Genomic DNA, 23,044 nt, shown 5'->3' with positions numbered 1-23,044 from the left:
GGGCCAAAATCACACCTGGATACTGTGTCCGATTAATTTGTTCATACAGGAAGCATCTTGAAGCGGTCATTACAAACAAAGGCTTCTCCACTAAGTATTAAATAAATTTCAGTTAGCGTGTTCAACACTTTTTTTCCTGTGTCATTCCGCTTTATTACACATAACTTCATTTATGGACTTTAATGTTTGAATTTCTTTATATGTGTGGATATCTTGAGTTAATACCAAAGTCTGGTGAAAATTTCATGTGAATAGCCTCATTGGACATATATTTACTGAAAAAAAATGTTGACACATTCAATACTTATTTTCCCCACTGTATTTTCCACATCAGCTGCAGAAGATTATAGAATCACTCAATCATTGGCACTGACCTTTGGGTGCTTAGCATCGCCAATTCCAGCCCATAGGATATACTTAGGATGGATGGGGCATGTTCACCTATCTCACGTCTGGAATAGGCTCCTATCCCTCCATTTGTGCCTATGTTAATGCTTGCACCGTCTGCTCCCAAAGCATTAATTTTGTGTACCCAACAGTTTGGGTTGGTTGGGTCAGCATTTTCAAGCAGCGACTTGATAGTGTTTAGGGTTGCATTAGCATGATAGTGATTACGCTTGGCCAATCCTACTAGCTCAGTCACAGGTGTTCCATCAGATATGTGCATATAGTATGTGATGACACTGTATTTCCTCAATTAAATTCAATTAATTGGAAATGCAACCTACAAACTCTGCACATGCTGTGTTGATCATATGTCTTTGACACACCCATTCCATTCTTCTTCTTCAGTAGAATTTGGAAGTTGAACTTTGTGAATGGTATTTCTTACACTGCAGTCATGTAATATTACATTTTATTTTCAATTCTTTCATTTCTTTTTCTGCACATTCATCACTGACACATTTAATAGATTTCAATATTGGGTTGACACGAGGGGCAGACTTAGCAATAACACAGTCCCTGGTGTTCGTATGTTTTTTACTGTTACCATGCTTCTTCACTGTTTCTGTTTTAAAATGACTCTAACCACTAAAGAATTCGGTTTTAACCAGTTTAAAATATCATGTGCCCATCTTGAGAACAAAAGGAGCAGTGCATTATCCCCATGTCATAATGTAACCAGGTAAACTCCTGTAGCTACGCTTTAAGCTGCCTTCCCCTGTGGCAGGGGAGCCACAGGCACAGGAGACTCAATTAGCTGCGCTTCACTATCATCATCTGGCAATGACTGAATACTGACTGAGCCCGGCTGGGATGACTGTACCTGAGAACTTTCACTGATCAAGTCAGTCTCTGTATCATTGGCATCCGATGTAGAGGAGGCAGGGGTTGGACAGGCAGGAAGTCTGTGTTTTTCATTTTGCCTATTTAGTTTTCTTGTCAGTTGTCAATAATGCTTGATTAACAAGCTAGATAGCTAAGCTACATCATACTCATTAGTTAGCATGGCCCTTGGTGAGTTTCATAAGTTGCTGAATTTAAAAATAAATAACGAAATACTTAATAACATTAATAACATTAACAGTGTCACGATTCCAAGGTGGAGACGGATGCAAGTGCAGAATTTTTAAAGTTTAATAAAGAACAAAACAAAATACAAAAAGACACTATGACCTTGAGGCAAAACACTATGGCAAAACTAAACATAAACCAGAGACTTCAACACAGCAACAAGAACAACACCATGAAAGACAAATATAAGACAAAGAATGCAGTGCAAACTGTGGCTATATACACGAGTGCTCGTTAACAGGAACATGATTCAGGTGCAGGTGGTCATGTGATGCAGTGGCTGCTGGGAACTGTAGTTCAGAGTTCCTTCTCTGATTAGATGCCAGAACCCCCCCAAGGGCGCTTCTCCCAAAGCGCCAAAATACTCTCCCTCCCCTGGCGGTACTGGTGCTCTGGGCAAAATATCTTCACAACCCCTTAGGTCGCAAGGCAGGCATTGTTCAACAGAGAGCAGGCTCCTCAAGGAGCCAAGGGGCAGGCATGAGGTTGGGGCAGGTTTGCAGGGGTCGCTAGACAGCACCCACGCATGGGAAGCTGGGTCATCAGCTTCAGCAGGGCGAGAAGGCAGGAAGGCAGAGCGATGTCCTAAGCGGAACAGGAAGGCAGAACTTGGTCGTCCGTATTAGCAGACTCTGGCGTGAGCAGAACTTGGTTGTCCATGTCAGCAGTCTTGGGCATGATCAGAATTTGGTTGTCCATGTCAGCTGACTTGGGTGTGAGCACAACTTGGTTGTACGTGTCAGCCAACTTGGGCGTGAGCATAACTTGGTTGTCCGTGTCAGCAGACTCGGGCGTGATCATAACTTGGTTGTCCATGTCAGCCGACTTGGGCGTGAGCATAACTTGGTTGTCCGTGTCAGCAGAGTCAGGAGTGATCATAACTTGGTTGTCCATGTCAGCAGTCTTGGGCATGATCAGAACTTGGTTGTCCGTGTCAGCCGACTCGGGCGTGAGCACAGCTTGGTTGTCCGTGTCAGCCGACTTGGACGTGAGCATAACTTGGTTGTCCGTGTCAGCAGAGTCAGGCGTGATCATAACTTGGTTGTCCGTGTCAGCACTCTTGGGCATGATCAGAACTTGGTTGGTCGTGACATCGGTTTCAGGCGTGAGCAGAACCTGGTTGGTTGTGATGTCGGTTTCAGGCGTGAGGAGAACTTGGTTAGTCATGACGTCTGCTTCAGGCATGAACTGACCGTGCTCTCTGAGGTTCAGGTGTGGAGCGTTCTCTTCTACACCGTAGAGAGATGACCTGATAACCCCGGCCTGGCTTGAATGTGGAGCGATGGCTACTGAGAATGGATCCCACTGAGAATGGATCCCATGCCAGTACTAGAACAGTTCACTTCGACAATGAATGTGTGATCAGGGTCAGGATGGTGAAGAATGGGTGCAGAGGTGAAACAAGCTTTCAGATCTTGAAAGGTCTGGATAACTGCTGGGGACCAGGAGAGTCAAGAGCCCCCCCTCTTTAGCATCGATGTCAGGTTGTGCAGCAACAGTACTGAAATATCAATGTCAATGTCTAAAAATGGGCAAATCCCAGAAAAAGTTGCAGCTCCTTTATCATAGTAGGTTGCAACCATTTTAACACTGCCCCTACTTTGCTGTCATCCATCGCTATGTCGTCGGGACTGATAATATAGCCTAGAAAGTATACCGACGTCTGATGGAACTCACATTTTTCAGCCTTGGCATATAGCTGATGAGTGATGAGACATTGCAGGACACCTCGAACGTACTTGACATGATCTTCATAAGTTTTGAAGTAGATGAGGATGTTGTCGATATATGGGATTACCCAATAATTCAGCGTGTCTCGGAAGACATCATTGATAAAGTCTGAAACTACAGATGGACTACTGACCAGCCCGAACGGCATGGCAAGATATTCATAGTGCCCTGTGCTGGTGGAGAACGTTGTCTTCCACTCAATCCCTCTCACGAATATGGACAAGATTATATGTGTTGCACAGATCAAATCTTGTGTAATACTTTGGTAAGACTATGATAATCAATGCATGGGCAAAGCCCTCCATCTTTCTTGCTCACGAAGAAGAACCCAGCTGATGCTGCCGAGGTTGAAGGTCTGATAAAGCCCTTGGAAAGTTCCTCCTTGATATACGACTTCATAGCCTCAGACTCTGGTTGGGATAATGGAAAAATTCTGCCTTGTGGAGGTGTGATATCAGGTGGTAACTATGGCATAATCACTGGAACAATGTGGAGGAAGTTGTGAGGTTTTCATCTTGCTGAAGGCTTCAACTAAATCAAAGTACTCAGGGGGCAGATTGGGAATTATAGAGGGTTCTACTCGAACAGCAGCAGCTCTAAAGGTCCTTGGAGATACAGGTTTTAAGCAACTGGAGATGCAAGAATTGTTCCACTGAGTAATTTGTTTCCCATTCCAAGAAACTTGAGGGTTGTGTCTCTGCAGCCAAGGCAATCCTAGGATTAATGGATGGTGAGGTGATTGGATGATATACAGACGAATGGTTTCAGTGTGCAGTGCTCCGATTTGTAGTAAGATATCCTGTGGTGTGGTGTGGTGTGGTGGCGTGATGAACATGACCAGACCCTAGGGGGCATCTGTCTAATGCTGCCACTGCCAAAAGAGAATCACAGGGTTTTAGTAGTATGTCATGAGATTTGGCAAATTCCTCATCAATAAAGTTACCTGCTGCCCCAGAGTCAAGTATGGCTGTTGTAATTACAGATTTCCCAGAAAATGTTAGAATAACTGGCAGTTCAACACATGAAGTTGAGCGGTTTAATAAACAACATGAACTCACCACAGTGGAGCGATGCTGAGGTCGAACAGGCAGGAGATCCTTTGATGTCCCGCTTGACCATAATACAGACACAGATGTTGTCTTATACGACGGTCTCTCGTTTCAGAGGTAAGATGAGTGTGTCCAATCTGCATGGGCACAGGTTCATTTGTGTTGTAAGAAGCAGCTGAGTTAGATACTACAGTGTTGGTGGGTCCTTGAGCTCTGAGAAGGTTATGAATTTGGATGGCTAATTCAATAAACTGATCCAGTCTTTCCTTCATCGCAGCAAGCCAGTTCTGTTTGAAGCTCTAAACTCAGTCCTTTACGAAATAACAGCTTTAAAGAATCCTCAATCCACCCAGTTTGAATTGTAAATGTACGAAAAGTGAGAGCATATTCAGCGGCAGTGTTGTTCCCCTGCCGGAGACAAAGCAGCTGATCACCGGCATTTTTGCCTCCCACCGAGTGTTCAAACACTTCACATAATCGTTGGAGGAAACTGCTGAATGAAGGAAAGGTTTGACCATTATTACACTGCTGTTGCCTAATCCAAAAACTTCCTGGTCAGCAGTGAACAAACAAAGGCAATACAGCTTTCATCAGCAGCATATAGTGTGGGTTGCTGGTTAACTAACAGTGAGCACTGAAGTAGAAAACCCTTACAGTTGGCAGGTGAGCTGTCAAATTTCTCAGGGAAAACGAGATGTGGATTCGCGGTGAGTGTGTTAGAAGGGGTAGGAAGATTTGCTGGGGGAGATGGAGGAGCTGGTGGGCTGGGCGTGGGTAATTGGAGTTGTTCAGTGCTTTTACTAGTTTCTCTGATAGTGATGTTAGCTGCTTGAGTTGTTGATGACGTGCCACCAATACTATAGCTTGAGCTGAGACCTCTGTTGTTAAATGCAAGAGAGCTGCTGGATCGGGATTTGGCGAAGTTTTCTATCATGATGAGTCAATGAAGTTGGGATCCATGTGCAGCTTTATTACGTATAAAAGCAGAAGTAAAGGCAGGCAGATGTAGATCACAGGCAAAACCCGACATAGATCCAAGGCAAAAACAGAGACATAGTCACAAAACAGGAAAAGATCAGGGCAGGACGCAAACAATCACAGGAAATATTCAGATAAGCGTGGCAGAAATAATAGGCGGGCAGCAAAGGTTCAAAAACAGGGAAAACAGTCCAAGGTGAAACATGGCAAGGCAAAATAACAATGAAATGCTCAGTAATGTCAGTCAGGGCAAAACAAGACTTCGCGATGAGTGAGTGTGTGTGGTAAATAGTCAGATAGATAGGGAAAAGGTGTAGAAGCAATCTGTTCCAGGTACGGAGTTATGGGAAATGGAGTCTAGGGGAAAAAGTCAATACTCAGGTGATGGTGCCCTCTGGTGGTGAGCAGGAGGAACCACAGAGGTATGATTTGTAACAACAACAACAATAATAATAATAATAATAATAATAATAATAATGTGGCCACACCTGACTGTATGCAAATTCCGCCAAGAAATTCCAGCTTCTTTATTCACCAATTTAATCTTAATCAAAATCTATATTATCATTAATCATAATGTAGTAAGTAGAGTAATATAAGCTAAATACTAATAAAAATAGCTAATCACATTAATAACCATAACGGCATAATGCAGACCCCAATATAAAAATTTAGGCAGTGTAATTTAGTGTAATTTGTTCATTGTAAATGTAACTAGCATTTCACAGACATAAATCTTTACTAACTTATTAGTCATTCAGTTGATTACGGTGTATTTTTGTCATGCAATGGAGTCATAGGCAGATGCAAATGCAGGTTAGCATTTTATTTTTTTAAAACCTCGCAAACTGTACCAAAACATAAAGCAAAAACCAAAAACAAGTGCAGATAGAAAGCAGGCAATTGGCAAACAGTGCAGTGTGGGTAAATCCAAAATCTCAAAAAAAGAAAAATAGGCAACAAGGCAAGATCAAAAACCAAAATAGCAAGATACAATATATAAGGCTTGGTAAGTCAGTTTAGGGAACACTAAGCATTATTTTACCATGAACAAAGTAACACGAGGGCTTAAATACAAAGACTAATCAAGGGGTAAACTGAAAACAGGTGAAAGTATTGATGACACACTAGGGAGACTATCAACGATAAGACATGGGAAGAGACAAGATGTGAACCAAAACAAGATGCACATGGCAGTGCAAACAAATGCATGACAACACGGAGGTAGGCACTGTGGACCTGAAAGCTGCGATGCGTGGTGAGAACCACACCCTGCAGTGCTTGGCACGAGGGGGAATTGTCACGATTTCCCCTCAAGCTAGCGCTGTAGCATGCAGTGTGCTCGGAAACCTGAAGCATGAGCTCGATGCGCTTTTGGGTTTTCAGTAGAGATGCACCGATACTAAATTTCTCAGCGATACGATAACCAATTATTCAGAGTGATATTGGCCAATACCGATAGTTCTGCCTTTTATACCTTCTTTAAAATGAATAATAATTAATTCCACAATTCTGAAGGAAATGCAAATTCTCTCCATTTCAACAAGTTGTTTCACAGTAACTGGTCTCATAAACAAAAAACACATTACTCAAATTAACATTAACACATTAACTAAATTCTGAAGATTAAAGTAAGATTTTTTAACTTATGTTATTAATTCATATTAACAGACTTAATTGACTGAATTCTAAAAAAACCTCCTGTTAGGCTCTGTCACGTTAAGCATGTAATGGAGGTTTTTCACGAACGGAACGTAATGGAGGTTAGGATGGATGCGAGTGCAGTAAAAGAGGTTTATCATAGAGAGAGGCAAGCAGACAAATCCAAAATGGTAATCCAAAGTGTGGTCTTATAACAGGCAAAAGGTCAGGCGATATACAAACAGGCATACATAGGGCGAGGCTAGAATCAGAGTTAAGAAATTAGAAACCAGGTCATTGAACATGAAACGAAATGAGAAACAAGTAAACAATCGCTTGGTAATGAGATAAACTCAATACTATGCAATGTGCACAGAGACACGACTGGTTTATATAACAAACATAATCATGGGTTAAATACGGGACAGCTGAAAATGATGACACACATTCGGGAAACAACCAATGACAAAATGGGGCGGAGACAGAACGTAACCATAACAAAAGCACGTGCCCAATGTAAACAAAGTCAATGTCATTGAAGACCAAAAAGCATGCGTTCGCAAATGGCTCGCACACCTGGCTCGTGCATGAGCATGCGCTTCAGTTTGAAAGGTCGTCTCTTCGACCTCAGACATGAACTTGGCTTGAGAGGTCATCTCTTCGACCTCGGACAGGAACTTGGCTTGAGAGGTCATCTCTTCAACCTCTGACAGGAACTTGGCTTGAAAGGTCACTTCTTCGACCTCGGATAGGAACTTGGCTTTAAAGGTCGCGTCTTCGACCTTGGACAGGAACTTGGCTTGAGAGGTCGTCTCTTCAACCTCAGACAGGAACTTGGCATGAGCAGAGCTTGGGTTGGCCGTCTCTTCAAACTGGGACAGGAACTGGGCTTGAAAAGTCGCCTCTTCGATCTCGGACGTGAACATGGCTTGGGAGGTCACCTCATTGACCTCTAGCAGGAACTTGACTTTATGCTGGAGCTCTGGAGATGAGACAACCTCGTGGGTCTCATGCTTGAGCTCTGCAGGTGAGACCACCTCGTGGGTCTCAGGTTGGAGCTCTGGAGATGGCGACCTCCTCCCCAGAGCTCCAACTTGAGACCCACGAGGTGGTCTCACCTGCTGAGCTCCAGCTGGAGTTCAATGTGGTGACCTCCTCCCCAGAGCTCCAACCTGAGACCCACGAGGTGGTCTCACCTGCAGAACTCCAGCCGGAGGTCAACGTGGCGACCTTCTTGCCAGAGCTCCAACCTGAGACCCACGTGGTGGTCTCACCTGCTGAGCTCCAGCCAGAGTTCAAGGTGGAGACCTCCTCCCCAGAGCTCCAACCTGAGACCCAAGAGGTTATCTCACCCGCAGAGCTCCAGCATGAGACCTATGAGGTGGTCTCACTGGCTGAACACTCATCTGAGGTCAATTTGGCGACAATTTGGAGACGGCCTCTCAAGCCACGTTCCTGTCCGAGGTCAAAGAGACGGTCTCACATGCCAAGTTCCTGTCCGAGTTCGAAGAGACGGCCTCTCAACCCATGTTCCTATCCCAGGTCGACGAGACGGCCTCTCAAGCCACGTTCCTGTCCCAGGTCGAAGAGACGGCCTCTCAAGCCATGTTCCTGTCCGAGGTCGACAAGACGGCCTCTCAAGCCACGTTCCTGTCCAAGGTCGACAAGACGGCCTCTCAAGCCAAGTTCCTTTCTGAGGTCAAAGAGACAGCCTCACATGCCAAATTCCTGTCCGAGGTCAAAGAGACGGCCTCTCAAGCCAAGTTCCTGTCTGAGGTCGAAGAGACGGCCTCTCAAGCCAAGTTCCTGTCCGAGTTCAAAGAGACAGCCTCCCAAGCCACGTTCCTGACTGAGGTCGAAGAGACAGCCTCCCACGCAAAGTTCCAGCTAGAGGTTGACGAGGCGACATCCCACGTCACGTTCCAGACCGAGAGCGCCAAGGCATAGTCAGAAGCAAACACTACCTGCACTTTTCTTACTGGATAATTCAGTCCAATCCGAGTAGTCAATTGAAAAGCCCTCCAGCTGAACTACGTAATCCGGTATACTTGGGGACAACCATGTTTCTGTGAAATAGAAGACAAAGCAGTTCCAGGAGATTGCTTTAAATGCCTCACCCAGAAGTTACCTAGTGAATTGCAAGACTAGAGCATGTGACCTATGTGACTGTGGCAAATACTCGTGCACTCAGGGTTGTTGCCAGGTTATATTCTGGCATTCGAGAAGCGCAATCGATGCATGACTTTGAATTGGTTGAGACTATGTCTTATGCAGAAAGAGGTGGCATGTTCTAAGCTACGTCACCACATCTCATCAGATAGTATAACCTAATTCCTCCTCGAATGCCAACTTAGCAGTATTCACTGATGTCTTGTATTTTTTTTTAATAGATTTTAGACCCCCTCCCTTTCCCATAAGGGTCACATTACAATATAGCATCTATTGCATTTTTAGGTAGTAAGGAGGGAAATGGGGAGTGTTTCTTAATGAAACTATACACCTGTAAATATCTGAAAAAATGAAAACGTGTTTCAGATGAAACGAGTGTACCTTGGACAAAGAGGTGACCAAATAATACCAAACCGTTCCTATGCCATGTTTTGAAAGCAGTGTCAATTTGGGATGGAGGGAACAGATGGTTGTCCACTAACGGGAGAAAAATGTTGAAGCAAAAATTTTTAATTAAAACTACATTTTAAGGGAGTTTTTAACAACTGGCCTTTGAGTCTTTGGAGAACAATTAAATTGATAGGTAAAGAGCAGCTCAAGATAGAAATAGGTGAATGTAATGTGCTGGATATAAGTTCAATAGAGACCCATTTTGGTCTGTTTGTTTCTAAACACTGAAATCTAATAATTCAATTTAGAGATGTTAATTGCCCAGTAGTATTAAATTGGGCATCTCTAAGTAGACTCTTTTGATTTGTCTAGTGGAGCTGCCCTAGATGAAGGTGGTGATATGGCAATTCAATTGTTTAAACCAGGACTTGGTTAGTAAAATGGGGATCATTTGGAATAAATGTAAGTATTATCGCAGTATTATCATCTTGACCGTGTTTACCTGACCTGCCAACATAATATGGAGAGCTGACCATCTTTGAAAGTAATGTTTAGTGTGGCCTAATAGCAGTTGAAGTGGTGGCCATAAAGGTCCTTGTACAGTGATGTAACATTTATACCTAGGTAAGTGAACGATTGATGCTCTAGTTTAAAGGGAAAGCTGCTGTAATCAGTGGATGCTGCCATGAATTAAATTTGTAGCCTGTAAACTGTTGTAATGCGTATGTGAGCTTGGGAATTGATTCCATTGGGTTCGATATGTACAGTAAAAGGTTGCCCAAGTATAGCCATACTGTATGTGTTATTTGGTTTCTAATGGCACCTGCAATGCTCTGTTGCATTCTCAGGGCTATGGCCAGTGGCACAATGGCTAGTTTGAATAAAAATGGTGAAAGACAGCACCCCTGTTGAGTTACTCTGTGCAGTACTAGGTAATTGGATCTGATAGAGTTTCTGTGTACTGAAGCTGCGAGGTATACAATATTTTAATCCATGAAGAGAAAGATGGGCCAAACCCACATTTATCCATTACCAGAACGAAAGCTTTTTCTGAATCAAGAGAGATTATGAGCTCTGGCTGACTGGTTGAGTGGGAGGAGTAGAATATATTGAACAACCGCTATATATTAGAGAATGACTGCCTCCCTGGTATGAAACAAATTTGGTCAGATCAATCAAGTCAGGTATCACCGTTTCAAGGGAACATGACAACACCTTGAGGATTTTGTAATCACAACAGGAGATCCTTGTCTTCTTCAGTAGGACTGATATAGTTGCCTGAGTCATAGTAGGGGGTAACTTCCCTTTATAGATACTCTCCTTGAACAGTAAACACAGAAAGGGTGCCAGTTTGGATGAGAATAATTTGTAAACTTCTGCAGGGAATCCATCTGGACTGGGTGCCTTCCCACTCTGCATGAAACTTATTGCCTGTATTATTTCTTCAATTGTTATGGGGGCATCTATCATGTAATGTATATAGATATGGATGCAAATGCAGTTATAGCTTTATTGTTTTTTTAAATGTTCATATCACTCCTCTTCTGAATGATCTCCACTGGCTACCTGTGGCATCATGTATTCAATTTAAGATACTACTTTTAACATTCAAGGCACTAAATGGTCTTGTCTGACTTACTTCATCCATACTGCCCTACTTTGTCCCTTAGGTCATCAGATTTCGGCTGTCCACTGTAGATGGAAGGTCATTTCGTGTTGCTGCTCTGAAATTGTGGAATTCACTACCTTTTACTCTCTGTAACATCACTTCTCTGCCTAGTTTCAAGAGCCAGCTAAAAACGTATCTGTTTGAAATGTATTTAAATTAGGGATGCACCGAAATGAAAATTCTTGGCTGAAGTCGAAAATAATGAAAAACTAGGCCGAAGGCCGAATACCGAACATGTTTTTTCACGTTTTTTCCCCCATTTATTTTGCAATTTTTTTCACCATTGCATAAATTAAATAGGCAAAATGTGCTTTTTACTATTTCAAAGAAAAAAATCAATTACAAAAACTACAATTTCAAAATATTTATTTAACACTGAACATTTTTTTTTCATTCCAGCAGGCATAGGCTACCAATAAGGCACAATACAACTTTAAATAAATAAATTGGTAAAATAAAAATATTTTTATGTGGTCATCTTTGAGCCCCCCTTGAATAGCCTATGTTAGGCCTATAACTGACTGCTGAAAGAATGTACCACTCTGTCGCCTACAACAAAAAAGTGCATTAAAAAGTGCATTGACAAGAGTGCAAAAAATAGTTATATTCGGTTATATACGGCCGATTATATTGGGGATATATACTGCTCGCGTCCCTGTACACCTCGTGGAGTATTATAGTAGATATAGTATAGTTAGATACGTTGTTAATGTTATGTTCCTTGATAGATTTAGTTAGTTTAAACTATAGATTAGTTAATTTAGTCCCCGCTGGTTTTTCCACTCCCAGTCCATAGTGCTAGTTAATTAAACAAGCAAGGGGTCAGGCAATCAGCAAACGGGCATAAATAGGGCTTAGACTAGACTCGAGAAACAAGAATGAGAACAGGATCAAAACCCCGGGAAACAAGGACAAAGATAAAAGCATTAGTATGACTATGGTGGCAAAACACAGAAATGCACACTACTTTGCACCAAACAAAGACACAGGAGGGGTTGAAATAATTAACGTAATCAATGGTGGTAACACAAAACAGTTGAGACGTTAGGAAATAACCAGTAACACAACAGGGTCAGAGACAGGACAGAAATAAAAAAAAATACACGTGCCAAAACTAAACAGTCACTGAAAATGATGCTTCGGGCAGTTCATGTGCGCTGAATGCTTTGGCACTCAGTGCGAGGGGAAATCCGTGACAGGGCGCTTCTCCTGAAGTGCCAAAAAACAGCAATCCTGGTTCTCTGGGCAAAATGTCCACACAACCCCCAAGTCTCGAGGAAGGCACTGCCTATAGTATTGCTGGTTCTCAAAGGACCAGAGGAGCAGACATGAGGCGGGGCAAGCTCACCGGGGTCGTTAGGGGGGAACAAGGCTTGGGAGGCTGTCTTGGCCTCAGGTGGGAGCTAAATTTGGGAAGCTGTCTCGTTGGCCTCAGGCGTGAGCAGAGCATGGGGGGCTATGTCGTCGGCCTCAGGCATTGAGCAAAGCGTGGTGGGCCATTTTGTTGGCCTTAGGCGTGAGCACAGCGCGATGGGCCGTGTTGTCGGCCTCAGCCATGAGCAGAGCATGGCAGGCCATGTCGTCGGCCTCAGCCGTGAGCAGAGCATGGCGGGCCATGTCGTCGGCCTCAGCTGTGAGCAGAGCATGGCGGGCCATGTCATCGGCCTCAGCCGTGAGCAGAGCATGGTGGGCCATCTCGTCGGCCTCAGGCGTGAGCACAGCGTGATGGGCCGTGTCGTCGGCCTCAGGTGTGAGCAGAGCATAGTGGGCTATTATCTGAAGTGAAGACGCAATTCACAGGCCTGCCCTGGTATGACAAAGCTATGCAACGTCTCGTTCCCTTCTCAGGGAACAGGGTTACATGCGTAACCAAGATGTTCCCTTTCAAAGGGAACTTCGACATTGCGTTTAGCATAACACTATGGGAACAAGAATACCCACTCCGTCATACCGAGGGTACAGCCTGTTCAAAAAGACCCAACCCCGAGGGTCACTGCAAGACACTCGAGCCCGGGGGGATGAATATCCAGGCTATAATAACGAATGAATGTGTGTGGCGTAGACCGCCCTGCAGCAGCAGCACACATATCATGTATGGATACCCCTTTGGACAAATCCTTCGCAGAGGCGACCGCACTAGTGGAATGAGCCCTCAGGCGTAGCGAGACCGTGCACCTCATAAGCAATAGAGATTGCTTCCACTATCCAATTAGAGATGCGCTGCTTTGACACAGCATCACCTCTACTGTCGCCGCCAAAGCAGACCAGCAGCTGCTCCAACTGGCTGGAGCAGTGGACGTAAGTATAGAGAGCCCTTACTGGACACAGCAGGTGCATTCTCTCTTGTTCCAGTGTGCGGAATGGAGGAGGGCAGAAAGCCTGCAACACCACAGGGTGGGCAGCTGATGTAGGCACTTTAGGAATATAATCCGGCATAGGATACAGGAAGGGCTTGGCTAATCCAGGGGCAAAGTCAAGGCAGGAAGGGGCAACCGAGAGAGCTTGTAGATCTCCTACTCACTTGAGAAACGTCAGGGCCAGCAGAAGAGCTACCTTTATAGTCAGAAGCTTCTCAGAGGCTGACTCTAAGGGCTCAAATGGGGCCCCTGACAGACCTTCCAGGACCACAGAAGGGTCCCAGAAAAGTATGCGCGGCCTGCAGATGGGCCTTAGCCACCTGACACCACACATAAACCTCAAAGTTAGAGGATGTTGCCCCACAGAGGCTCCATCAACAGGGGCGTGGCTGGCCGAAATGGCAGCCACGTAAACCCTGATTGTAGAAGGAGCCCACCCCGCTGAGAAATGTTCTTGTAAGAACTCCAGGACTGTAGCTACTGCACAGTTCACTAGGCCTACAGTGGATCCCCGTGGATGTGAATCTCCCAAGGAGTGTCATCTAGCAGGGATATTATCTCTGAGAACCATATTCGAGCTGGCCAATAAGGTGCTACTAGCAGCAGACATAGACTGTCTTGGCAAACTCTCGATAGAACTTGAGGGAACAGAGCAATGGGGGGAAAACGTACAAATGTGACCTCGGCCACATGTGCACCATGGTGTCCAGCCCTAATTGTGTGGGAGAAGTGAGGGCAAACCACAGCGGTCCGTGTGTTGTCTCCTCAGAGGCGAACACATGCAGTTCCGCTTGGCCAAACCTCACCATATGGACTCCACCACTTGTGGATGGAGCCACCAATTCCTGGGCCTCAGCCCCTGCCTCAACAGGATGTCTGCCCCCATATTCCCAGAATGTACACTGCACTAACTAATAAACTTTCCTTCTGCCCAGAGACGAATTAGTTGCGCCTGCCTGAACAGGGGGCACAGACATAATCCTCCCAGGTGGTCAATATATGAGACCACCGGTGTGTTGTCTGTAAACACATGGTGACCTCTCAATTGAGGAAGAAGGAATTTCAGTGCTAGAAATATGGCCCACATTTCTAGGCAATTTATATGCCACTCCAGATGAGGGCCGCACCAGAGACAGTGAGCTTGACCACTGTCTAAGACCGTGCTCCAGCCTGTGAGGGAGGTGTCTGTCATTACCGTCTTGCACTAAGGAGACACCCCTAGAGTGTGACCCAAGGCTAGAAACCGAGGACAGTCAAATTCTCAGAGCATGTAGGCATCGCCGCGTGACGCTGATTATTCTCAGAGGTTTCGTCCTTGGACGAAACCCCCAACTTCTCAGCCACCACTGAACGGTCTCCTGTGCGATAGGCCCATAAGCGCCAATAGTCTCCCAAGATCCAGCTTTATCTTGCTCAATGTTGATAGGATTGACCCTACGCATGTTGGGGATAGAAATGCCCTCATCGTAGTAGAATCCTTATAACGCCTAAAAAAGTTGTCCATTGCACTGGGGAAAACATACTTTTCTGAGGTTCAAACTGAGCCCCAAGCTCTTCATGTGGGTGAGAAAAACATCTCAATGTTGAACCGCCAGTTCCCTGGATCGTGCTAGAATTACCCAGTCGTCCAGGTAGTTTAGTACACAGATGCACTGGATTCACAGTGGAGCCAGAGTGACATCCATGCACCTTGTGAAGGTGCGAGGGGATAAAGCTAGCGATATTTCTATGTGGAAATATTCACCTTTTAGATCTATCGTCACAAACCAGTCCTCAAACTGAATCTGTGGAACGATAAGTTTGGGCGTCAGCATCTTGAACCTGTATGTCTGAAGAGTACAGTTCAGATGACACAGATGTAAAATTGGCTGCATACTCCTATTTTTGTGGACCAGGAAATAACGGCTGTAAATACCTCCTTCCCTCAGGGAACGGGGTACATGTTTTATGGCCCCTTTGTCCAAGAGGGATCTTACTTCCTGTGCTAACGTCGGGCTCTGGTCTGTGCTGACTACTGTGGTGAGCACACCTCTGAACCGGGGGGGTTGAGCTATAAACTGGACCCGGTAACCCTTTTCTACAGTAGACAGAACCCATGGAGACACATTTGGCAGTAGTTTCCACGCTGCCAGATGGTCTTTTAGTGACGTTAACTATTCCACATTCTATTGGAGGGAAAGCATCAGATTTTTGTTGCCCTGTGACAGCTCGCTGACCAGAGAACTGAAAACTTGGGACCGCCTTGGCTAGGGGAGGCCCTATAGTAGCACAGGGGGCTAACTGCCATAACAACCTCATGTCCCCTGATACGTCCCTCCACGGCCCCTCAGGACCGCTCTTCTTTGCCTGCTTGGCCTTTATGACCATTCTCAGATCAGGCTAGCAGGCTGCGACTGTGGCCGCCCGGTTGTCCCCGGCTGTCTGTGGGGGTTTGGCAGGCTGCCATACTCGCCCTCTGGGTCTTCTTCGCACTAGCGCTGGCCGGGGCTCCACTCGTGGATGCCCAGGTGAACTCGAGACAACAGGGAAGGAACTGGCTGAATGCCACCATATGTCTAGCTCACTCAGCAGGTCTGCTTGGTAGGCCTGCAACACTGTCATTGTCTGCAGTGACCCACAAACAAGACTACTACCGCATAGGCCTTGCCCACCAATGCCACGGTGGCCTTACACGGTGGCTTGGATGGCAAAGCCGCCCCCCCCCAATTACCTGCCGTCGATGGAGAGAGGTAGCTCCCAAGCGCCTCCTCCACCTTCAGCATAGCTAAATAGCCATGTCGTTCATTCCCCACAGTGGCCGAATAATCCAACATCGTGGGGTTTATAAATATGGCTTATGCAAGGTTTTCCCCCAGAAGCCTGATATTTTGTCATGCACTTCTGGAAGAAAGGTGAGTTTCTGCAGTGTGAGGGATTTACTTTCACTGGGGAGAAAAAAGGCTCATCCAGCCTTAGTAATCACTTCAAGCAGCTCTTTATATGTTGCTCTCAGTTTTTAGCACATCCTTCTGGCTCCTCGGAGTCAGAGAGGAATTATTACTACTATTTTTTTTGTGTGTGTGTGTTTTTTCCCTTTTGGCTTTCCATAGCAGAAGGAGGAGTCGCGATGCGAGCTCCAAAATCCAGTGGAGAACCGAACCCAGAAGACAGAGCAAGAGATAGAGCAGCACTCATCTCCGGCTCCTCTTCCGGATCCAGAAGAGATCCCCCGAACCTGAGACGGCTAGCTACCTCGGCAGTGGCCGGCCCAGATCTGCGAGGCTCTGAAACCCAACTCGCTTCGGTTTCCGAGAAGAGCGTGAGTCGTGAGCCGAGCTGCTTAATGTAAGCATTACCATGCGCAGCCTCTCGAGGCTGCCGTCGCATGCTACACCCCTAGACACTTCACCCAGAAATTGTTCACTATTCCCTGTGATGAAACGGGAGCAAGGCGTAACACACTTCCTGAATTCTCTCACTCATATTTTTCTCTCGCTCATTCCTTTTTTTTCTTCTCTTTTTTAAAGGGATAGAAAGGTTCTGAGATTTTGAGAAAAGATAGCGAGGAAATTAAGCATCTTTTTGTTTCTTTACACAAACAACTGACATGCAGTCTTTCGCTAAAGATAATAAAGGTTGATGGCGTGGTTCACAGGTGCCATATTTATATCACGCGACGTGCTTAATTGCCTCGTCACCTGATCATGGCAGGCCTATAAATAAGCATGATTTTACACAAGTTTCAGATGCAGGTCGCGCGCGAGAGGCGCTCCCATAGTGTTATGCTAAACGCAACGTCGAAGTTCCCTTTGAAAGGGAACTGGGGGTTATCCCAGTAGGGGCCAAAAAGATTGGCAAGTACAATTAGATTGCCATATACAGTGGCAAGAAAATGTACATGAACCTTTTGGAATTTCATGGTTTTCTGCATAAATTTGTCATAAAATGTGATCTGATCTTCATCTAAGTCAAGGGTATTGACAATATAATGTGCCTAAAATAATAACACAAAATAAATTCTGATCCCTCATGTCTTTATTGAACACACTCATTTAACATTCAAAATGGCAGTGGAAAAAGTGAACCCTTAGAAGTAATAACTGGTTGACCCCCCCTTGGCAGCAATAACCTCAACCAGGCTCTTCCTGTAGCTGTGGATCAGACCTGCACATCGTTCAGGAGGAATTTTAGCCCATTCTTCCTGGCAGAACTGCTTTAGCTGTCATATTCTTTGGATGTCTTATGGCTTTCTTCAAGTCATTCCATAGCATCTCTATTGGGTTGAGGTCTGGGCTCTGACTTGGCCACTCCAAAAGGAGGATTTTGTTTTTCTGAAGCCATTCTATTGTGGACTTGCTCCGGTGTTTTGGGTCGTTGTCCTGTTGCATCACCCAACTTCTACACAGTTTCAGCTGACGTACAGACATTCTCACATTATCCTGAAGAATTGTCTGATATACTTGGGATTTCATCTTCCCCTCAATGATTGCAAGCTGGCCAGGCCCTGATGCAGCAAAGCAGGCCCAAATCATGATGGTTCCTCCACCATACTTTACGGATGGGATGATGTTTTCATGATGATATGCTGTGTCCTTTCTATGCTAGATGTAGTGCTGTGTGGTTTTTCCAAATAGTTCAATCTTATTTTCATCAGTCCACAAAACATTTTGCCAATACCGCTGTGGAGTGTCAATGTGCTCTTTAGCAAACTTCAGGCATGCAGCAATGTTCTTTTTAGTAAGCAGTAGTTTCCTTCGTGGTGTCCTGCCGTAGATACCCTGCTTGTTCAATGTTTTACTTATTGTAGACTCATGTACAGAGATGTTAGCCAGTTCCAATGATGCCTTCAAATCTTTGGCTGTCATTCGGGGTTGTTTCTTTACCTCACTGATGAGTCTTCAATGTGCTCTTGGTGTCATTTTGACTAGGTGCCCAATTCTTGGTAGAGTAGCAACAGTCCCAAAGTGTCTCCATTTGTAAAATGTTTGCCTAACTGTAGACTGGTGAATTTCTAAAGTCTTTGAAATCACTTTGTGACCCTTGCCAACTTTATGTAAATCAACAATTCTTGATCGTAGATCTGCTGAAATCTCTTTTTGGCGAGGCATGGCTCACATAAGCATGTGCTTCTTGTGCAGAGCAAACTCCAAAAGTTTGAGGGGTTTTTATCAGTCAAAGTAGCTGAAGTCCACAACTCCAAACTCATTTTTTTAATGAGACTCCAGGTGTGCAAAAAAAGCTTTTGAGGTCATTATCTCAAGGGTTCACATACTTTTTCCACAAGCACTATGAGTTTTTTTTGGTTGTTCTCAATAAAGACATGAAAGATCAGAATTTTTTTGTGTTATTATTTTAGACACATTATATTTGTCAATACCCTTGACTTAGATGAACATGAGATCACATTTTATGACAAATTTATGCAGAAAACCATGAAATTCCAAAAGGTTCACATACTTTTTCTTGCCACTGTAGCATTCCTGATACAATGACAAATCGTTCATTATTATCCCGTATTACACTGATTGGCGTGAGTGAACCAACTTTCCTTATTAGTATTGCTGCCCCCATAGATCTGTCATCATAGTTGGAGTGAATATATGTTCAATCCAGCCTTTCTTCAGCTTGGTGTGCAGAATAATAAGTATAACTATAAGTAGATCTAATAATAAGTAAAAAATAATAATAGTATGCATACATAGCCACACACATGAACGCACATATATGCGCAGTGCACATTATACACATGCACACAAAGACACACACACGCACGCACACACACACACACACACACACACAAATAAAATAACACAGTAGACTAATAAAAAGTAATAGTACTTGTGGTGGTGGGGGCATGGTCAAGTATCAGCTGTGGATGGAGGAGGTGGGTCGAACCAGCAGGTAACACATGATGATTCTCATGTGTCTCATTACTGGCAGTTTACTTATTTGTGTCTCTTTGTGCTTTCAGTGACTCTCGAACCCACGAGCAAGAGAGAGACAGAGTGTGAGACCACTTTGTAGAGCTTGCGAGAGAGACAGACAGACAGACACACACAGACACACGCCAGCCAAGAAGCGTGAACTTGAACCTGACAGAGCAAAAGCCCACAAAAGTTTTTTGTTGTTTTCTGTTGAGTTTTGAAAGCAAGCTGAAAAGAGTGGTCTGAATAAATGTGAGCCTGGAGCTCAGTTAAGATTCTGCCTGTCTCTCGAGTCTTCCTCCACACCCTCACACACCAGGGTTCTACAGTAGTGATAGGGGGAACCATGGAAGAAATTATAGCAACAGAGCTGGCCATAGGAAGATCTCTGGAAACATTTCTAATGATAGAGCTGTAAATGCCAATCCAAGATAGAAACAGTACTCACTTTAACAGTCTGTGTAATGGTGCTTTGAAGGCAGTGATTCAGTCACAGGGCTCCCTAGTAGGAGCTCAGCAGTTAGTAGCCCTATATGTAGGGATGTTCTTTGTGATATACGTCTGGTTCTCCTCTGATGTAGAGAAGATCTGCTCCTGGTTGTTATGAGTGTTTCATAGGCAGGCCGAGTGGAGGATGCCATAACCGACCCCCTCCAGCCCCTGAAGCTGCTGTCTCACCCCATTGTATCCTGCTTGTTCTCTGGCTACTCGTGCAGTGTAATCTGTGTAGACAGAAATCCTTGTTCTGTTCACTTTGATCTGTTGCTTTTTTTCAGGCAAGACTAAGGATGTTGGTACAATCTTGGAAGTAGTGCAGGCAAGCAACAATGACGCATGGTTGGTCACTGGTATTAGTTGTATGGTGGGATCTATCCAACACTGGTGCCTCTGTTAGGCTAAATGCCTTCTGAAGTAGCACTGAAATAGCGGTGGTGGAGACTTGGCTCTCCGGCACTCCCACAATCTTGATGTTATTCCGCCTTGACCTCGATTCTAAGTCTTCAGATTTGTCCTGCAGTGACTCCGATTGAACCTTGAGATATGCCACTTCCTGCTGTAGATTAGCAATATTATCTGCACATGATGACAGGCGTCTCAACCGTAAAACTTTTTAGCATGGCTAGCTCTGTAGCACCCAAGCTCTGATCGTATTGTAGTTCAGTCCTTACCACATTGATGTCTGCTCTAAACCCCACCATCTCCTTTTCCAGTATGATTCTAATCTCTGATTTAATTATGTCTCTGAAATCTTCACATAGCAGCACAGTCAACTCCCATCAGCTTCAGTGGCTACACTGCAAAAACAGCCCTACTAGAAAGAATCCAAATATTCTTAAATATAATCAAATTGCCTTGTATAAAGCAAAAAATCTGCCAATGGGGAAAACCAATTTTCTTGGATAGAACTCTTAAAACTAGCATAAAATTCTAACCAATTAATGGGCCCATAATGGGCCTTAAAACTAGACAAAAATGCCAAAATTTAAGCAAGTTGTGATTATTATTACAAGCAATAAAAACTCAGTTATTTAAGATAGACTTACTTCAAATGAATATTTTGGTCTCTTGACTGAACTTACTTTAAGAATGTATCCCTTAATTAAGCATAATGAATAAGTGACTTATTAAGGCACCAGAAGCATTGTAATTTTTAGCATTTCTATTGAAACAGGGAAAAACAAAAATTAAAAACTGTGAAAACAAGAACCATAAACATAACAATGGACACAAGGCAAAAACATGCGGACTATGAAAGCGGCTATGGCACACATGACAACACATCAACATGACAAACAACAAAAGCTTGACAATTAGATGCTTGCAATTAGATACAACTTGTAGCTGTATATAGGGGTGCTTATTTGGGGTACCACAGGTGTGTGATTAATGGGACATGTGATATGGTCATGTGATGTGCTGGGGCTGATGGGTAATTCAGTGTGGATTTCAGCATAACCATAACACAACTGCTTCATTGAAAAATTTAAGTTGTGCAAGAGGTGTTACCCTTAAAATAAGGAAACAATCTTGTTTCTCTGCTGGGATATTATCCACACAATTGTTGTAGCTTGTTACTGGTTAAATTTAGCTAAACTTTATCTGGAGGAACTTATTAAGACAAGGTTAGATATATTTTCTTAAAATTAAATTACTTTTCTAATGCAAAACAGGGAAAGACTCATTTCCCAGGAACAAGGCTTTTTTTACTTTCTTGAAATTCCTTTTTTGCAGTGTAGTACTGCAGTTGCGTCAGCTGAGGTTGGCTCACTACACTGATCTGGGGATCAGTCAGGGGCGCTAGGCCTCAAAGCAGATGAAGGTGTGTTAAGGGTTTTTGTTGGCTTGCTAGCCATGTCTTCTAATTTAACCAATAGACAAACATATAACAAAACTTAATAATAATAATAATAATAATAATAATAATAATAATAATAATAATGATATAGTCTATCAAAAAGTGCCTGTTTAAAATTCTTTAAATGAAAATTTCTGTGGAGCCTAGTTGCACACCTCTACTCCATAGCTTGCTCCCGTGAGGTTCTCGATCATCCTGTTTATTGTCTATTGACTGGATATGCTGGCCATTGGAGGCAAGTGCCTGCGGCGTTTTTGTACGAGGCCTTACAGCCTCGTTTTTTTTGTCTAATTTTTTGGGTTTATCTTGTTCCAGGTGAGTCATGTCAGCTGTAGGTGAGTGTAGGTATTACATATGAGTTTTATTCAAAAATGTGGGGTTTTTTTTTGGGGGGGGGGTGCTATTGAGTACCGTATAGAGTAGATGTGTTTTGCTGAGTGCCTCTCCATATTTCACATTATTCTGTCATTATTTAAATTTCTCAGGGTTTTTTCACTGACATTACTCTATAATTTTCTTTGTTGAGCAGTATAATGATTATACAGTGGCAATACAGAATATAAGCAAAATGATGACTGACCGATTTGATCTCCTGGAAACATCTCTGGCATCTTTAGCATGCCTCGGGGATAGAATTATATATATATATATATATATATATATATATATATATATATATATATATACATACATACATACATATAAAATCAAAGACGTTTTTTCTTTTGCTTTTGTTGTAAAGTGAAAAGTTCTAATAAACATACTTATAAAAAAAAAAGCATTTTGCTGAACTATTCAACCGGTAACCAGAAACCAATAACAATATAAGCAATAAAATAAACGTAAAACTAATAGATCTGTGGAGGAAAACGTCACCTCTCATTGGTGCCATCTTAGATAGTCATTACTAGAGCAAGTAAGTTGATCATATCACACTACATTGGCTTTGGATTTGAATTTGGCATTGATTATAGAATACTACAACCTATAAAGCACTGAATGGTGTCGCTTCACAGTACCTGAGAAAATGTTTGGTCTATTATATTTGTACCAAGAATAACGAAGACTAAAACAGGGGCCAGAGCTATGTCCTGCAAAGCCCCCCGGCTATGGAATAGCCTTCCTGACTCAAAATCTATTTATTCAGTCAGGCATTATGTTTTCTTAAAGCCTTTTCTTTTAGGTAAAGGTTTAGATCTGAGGGGTCATTGATATGGGATGGTTTGATTTTTATATCTGACTCTATTTCCAACTCCAACTACAAACCTATGGCTACCATGGGGTCC

General features: G+C 43.7%; 2 protein-coding genes across 6 annotated transcripts in view; both read right to left on the bottom strand.

Annotated features, from left to right (window-relative positions):
- Nucleotides 1–23,044, bottom strand: part of zbtb46 (zinc finger and BTB domain containing 46) — a 198,967-nt gene that overhangs the window by 86,218 nt on the left and 89,705 nt on the right. The window lies entirely within an intron of this gene.
- Nucleotides 1,480–4,615, bottom strand: LOC128619454 (protein IWS1 homolog). The gene is made up of 2 exons (XM_053643653.1): nt 4,305–4,615; nt 1,480–4,117 (listed from the first exon to the last, which is right to left on the bottom strand). Exon 2 carries the CDS (start codon nt 2,698–2,700, stop codon nt 2,101–2,103), a length of 600 nt encoding a protein of 199 aa, XP_053499628.1. The 5' UTR covers nt 2,701–4,117; nt 4,305–4,615; the 3' UTR covers nt 1,480–2,100.

This window comes from Ictalurus furcatus, chromosome 15, assembly GCF_023375685.1.
Source record: "Ictalurus furcatus strain D&B chromosome 15, Billie_1.0, whole genome shotgun sequence".
NCBI lineage: Eukaryota > Metazoa > Chordata > Actinopteri > Siluriformes > Ictaluridae > Ictalurus > Ictalurus furcatus.
This window is presented reverse-complemented; position numbering and strand designations above follow the sequence as displayed.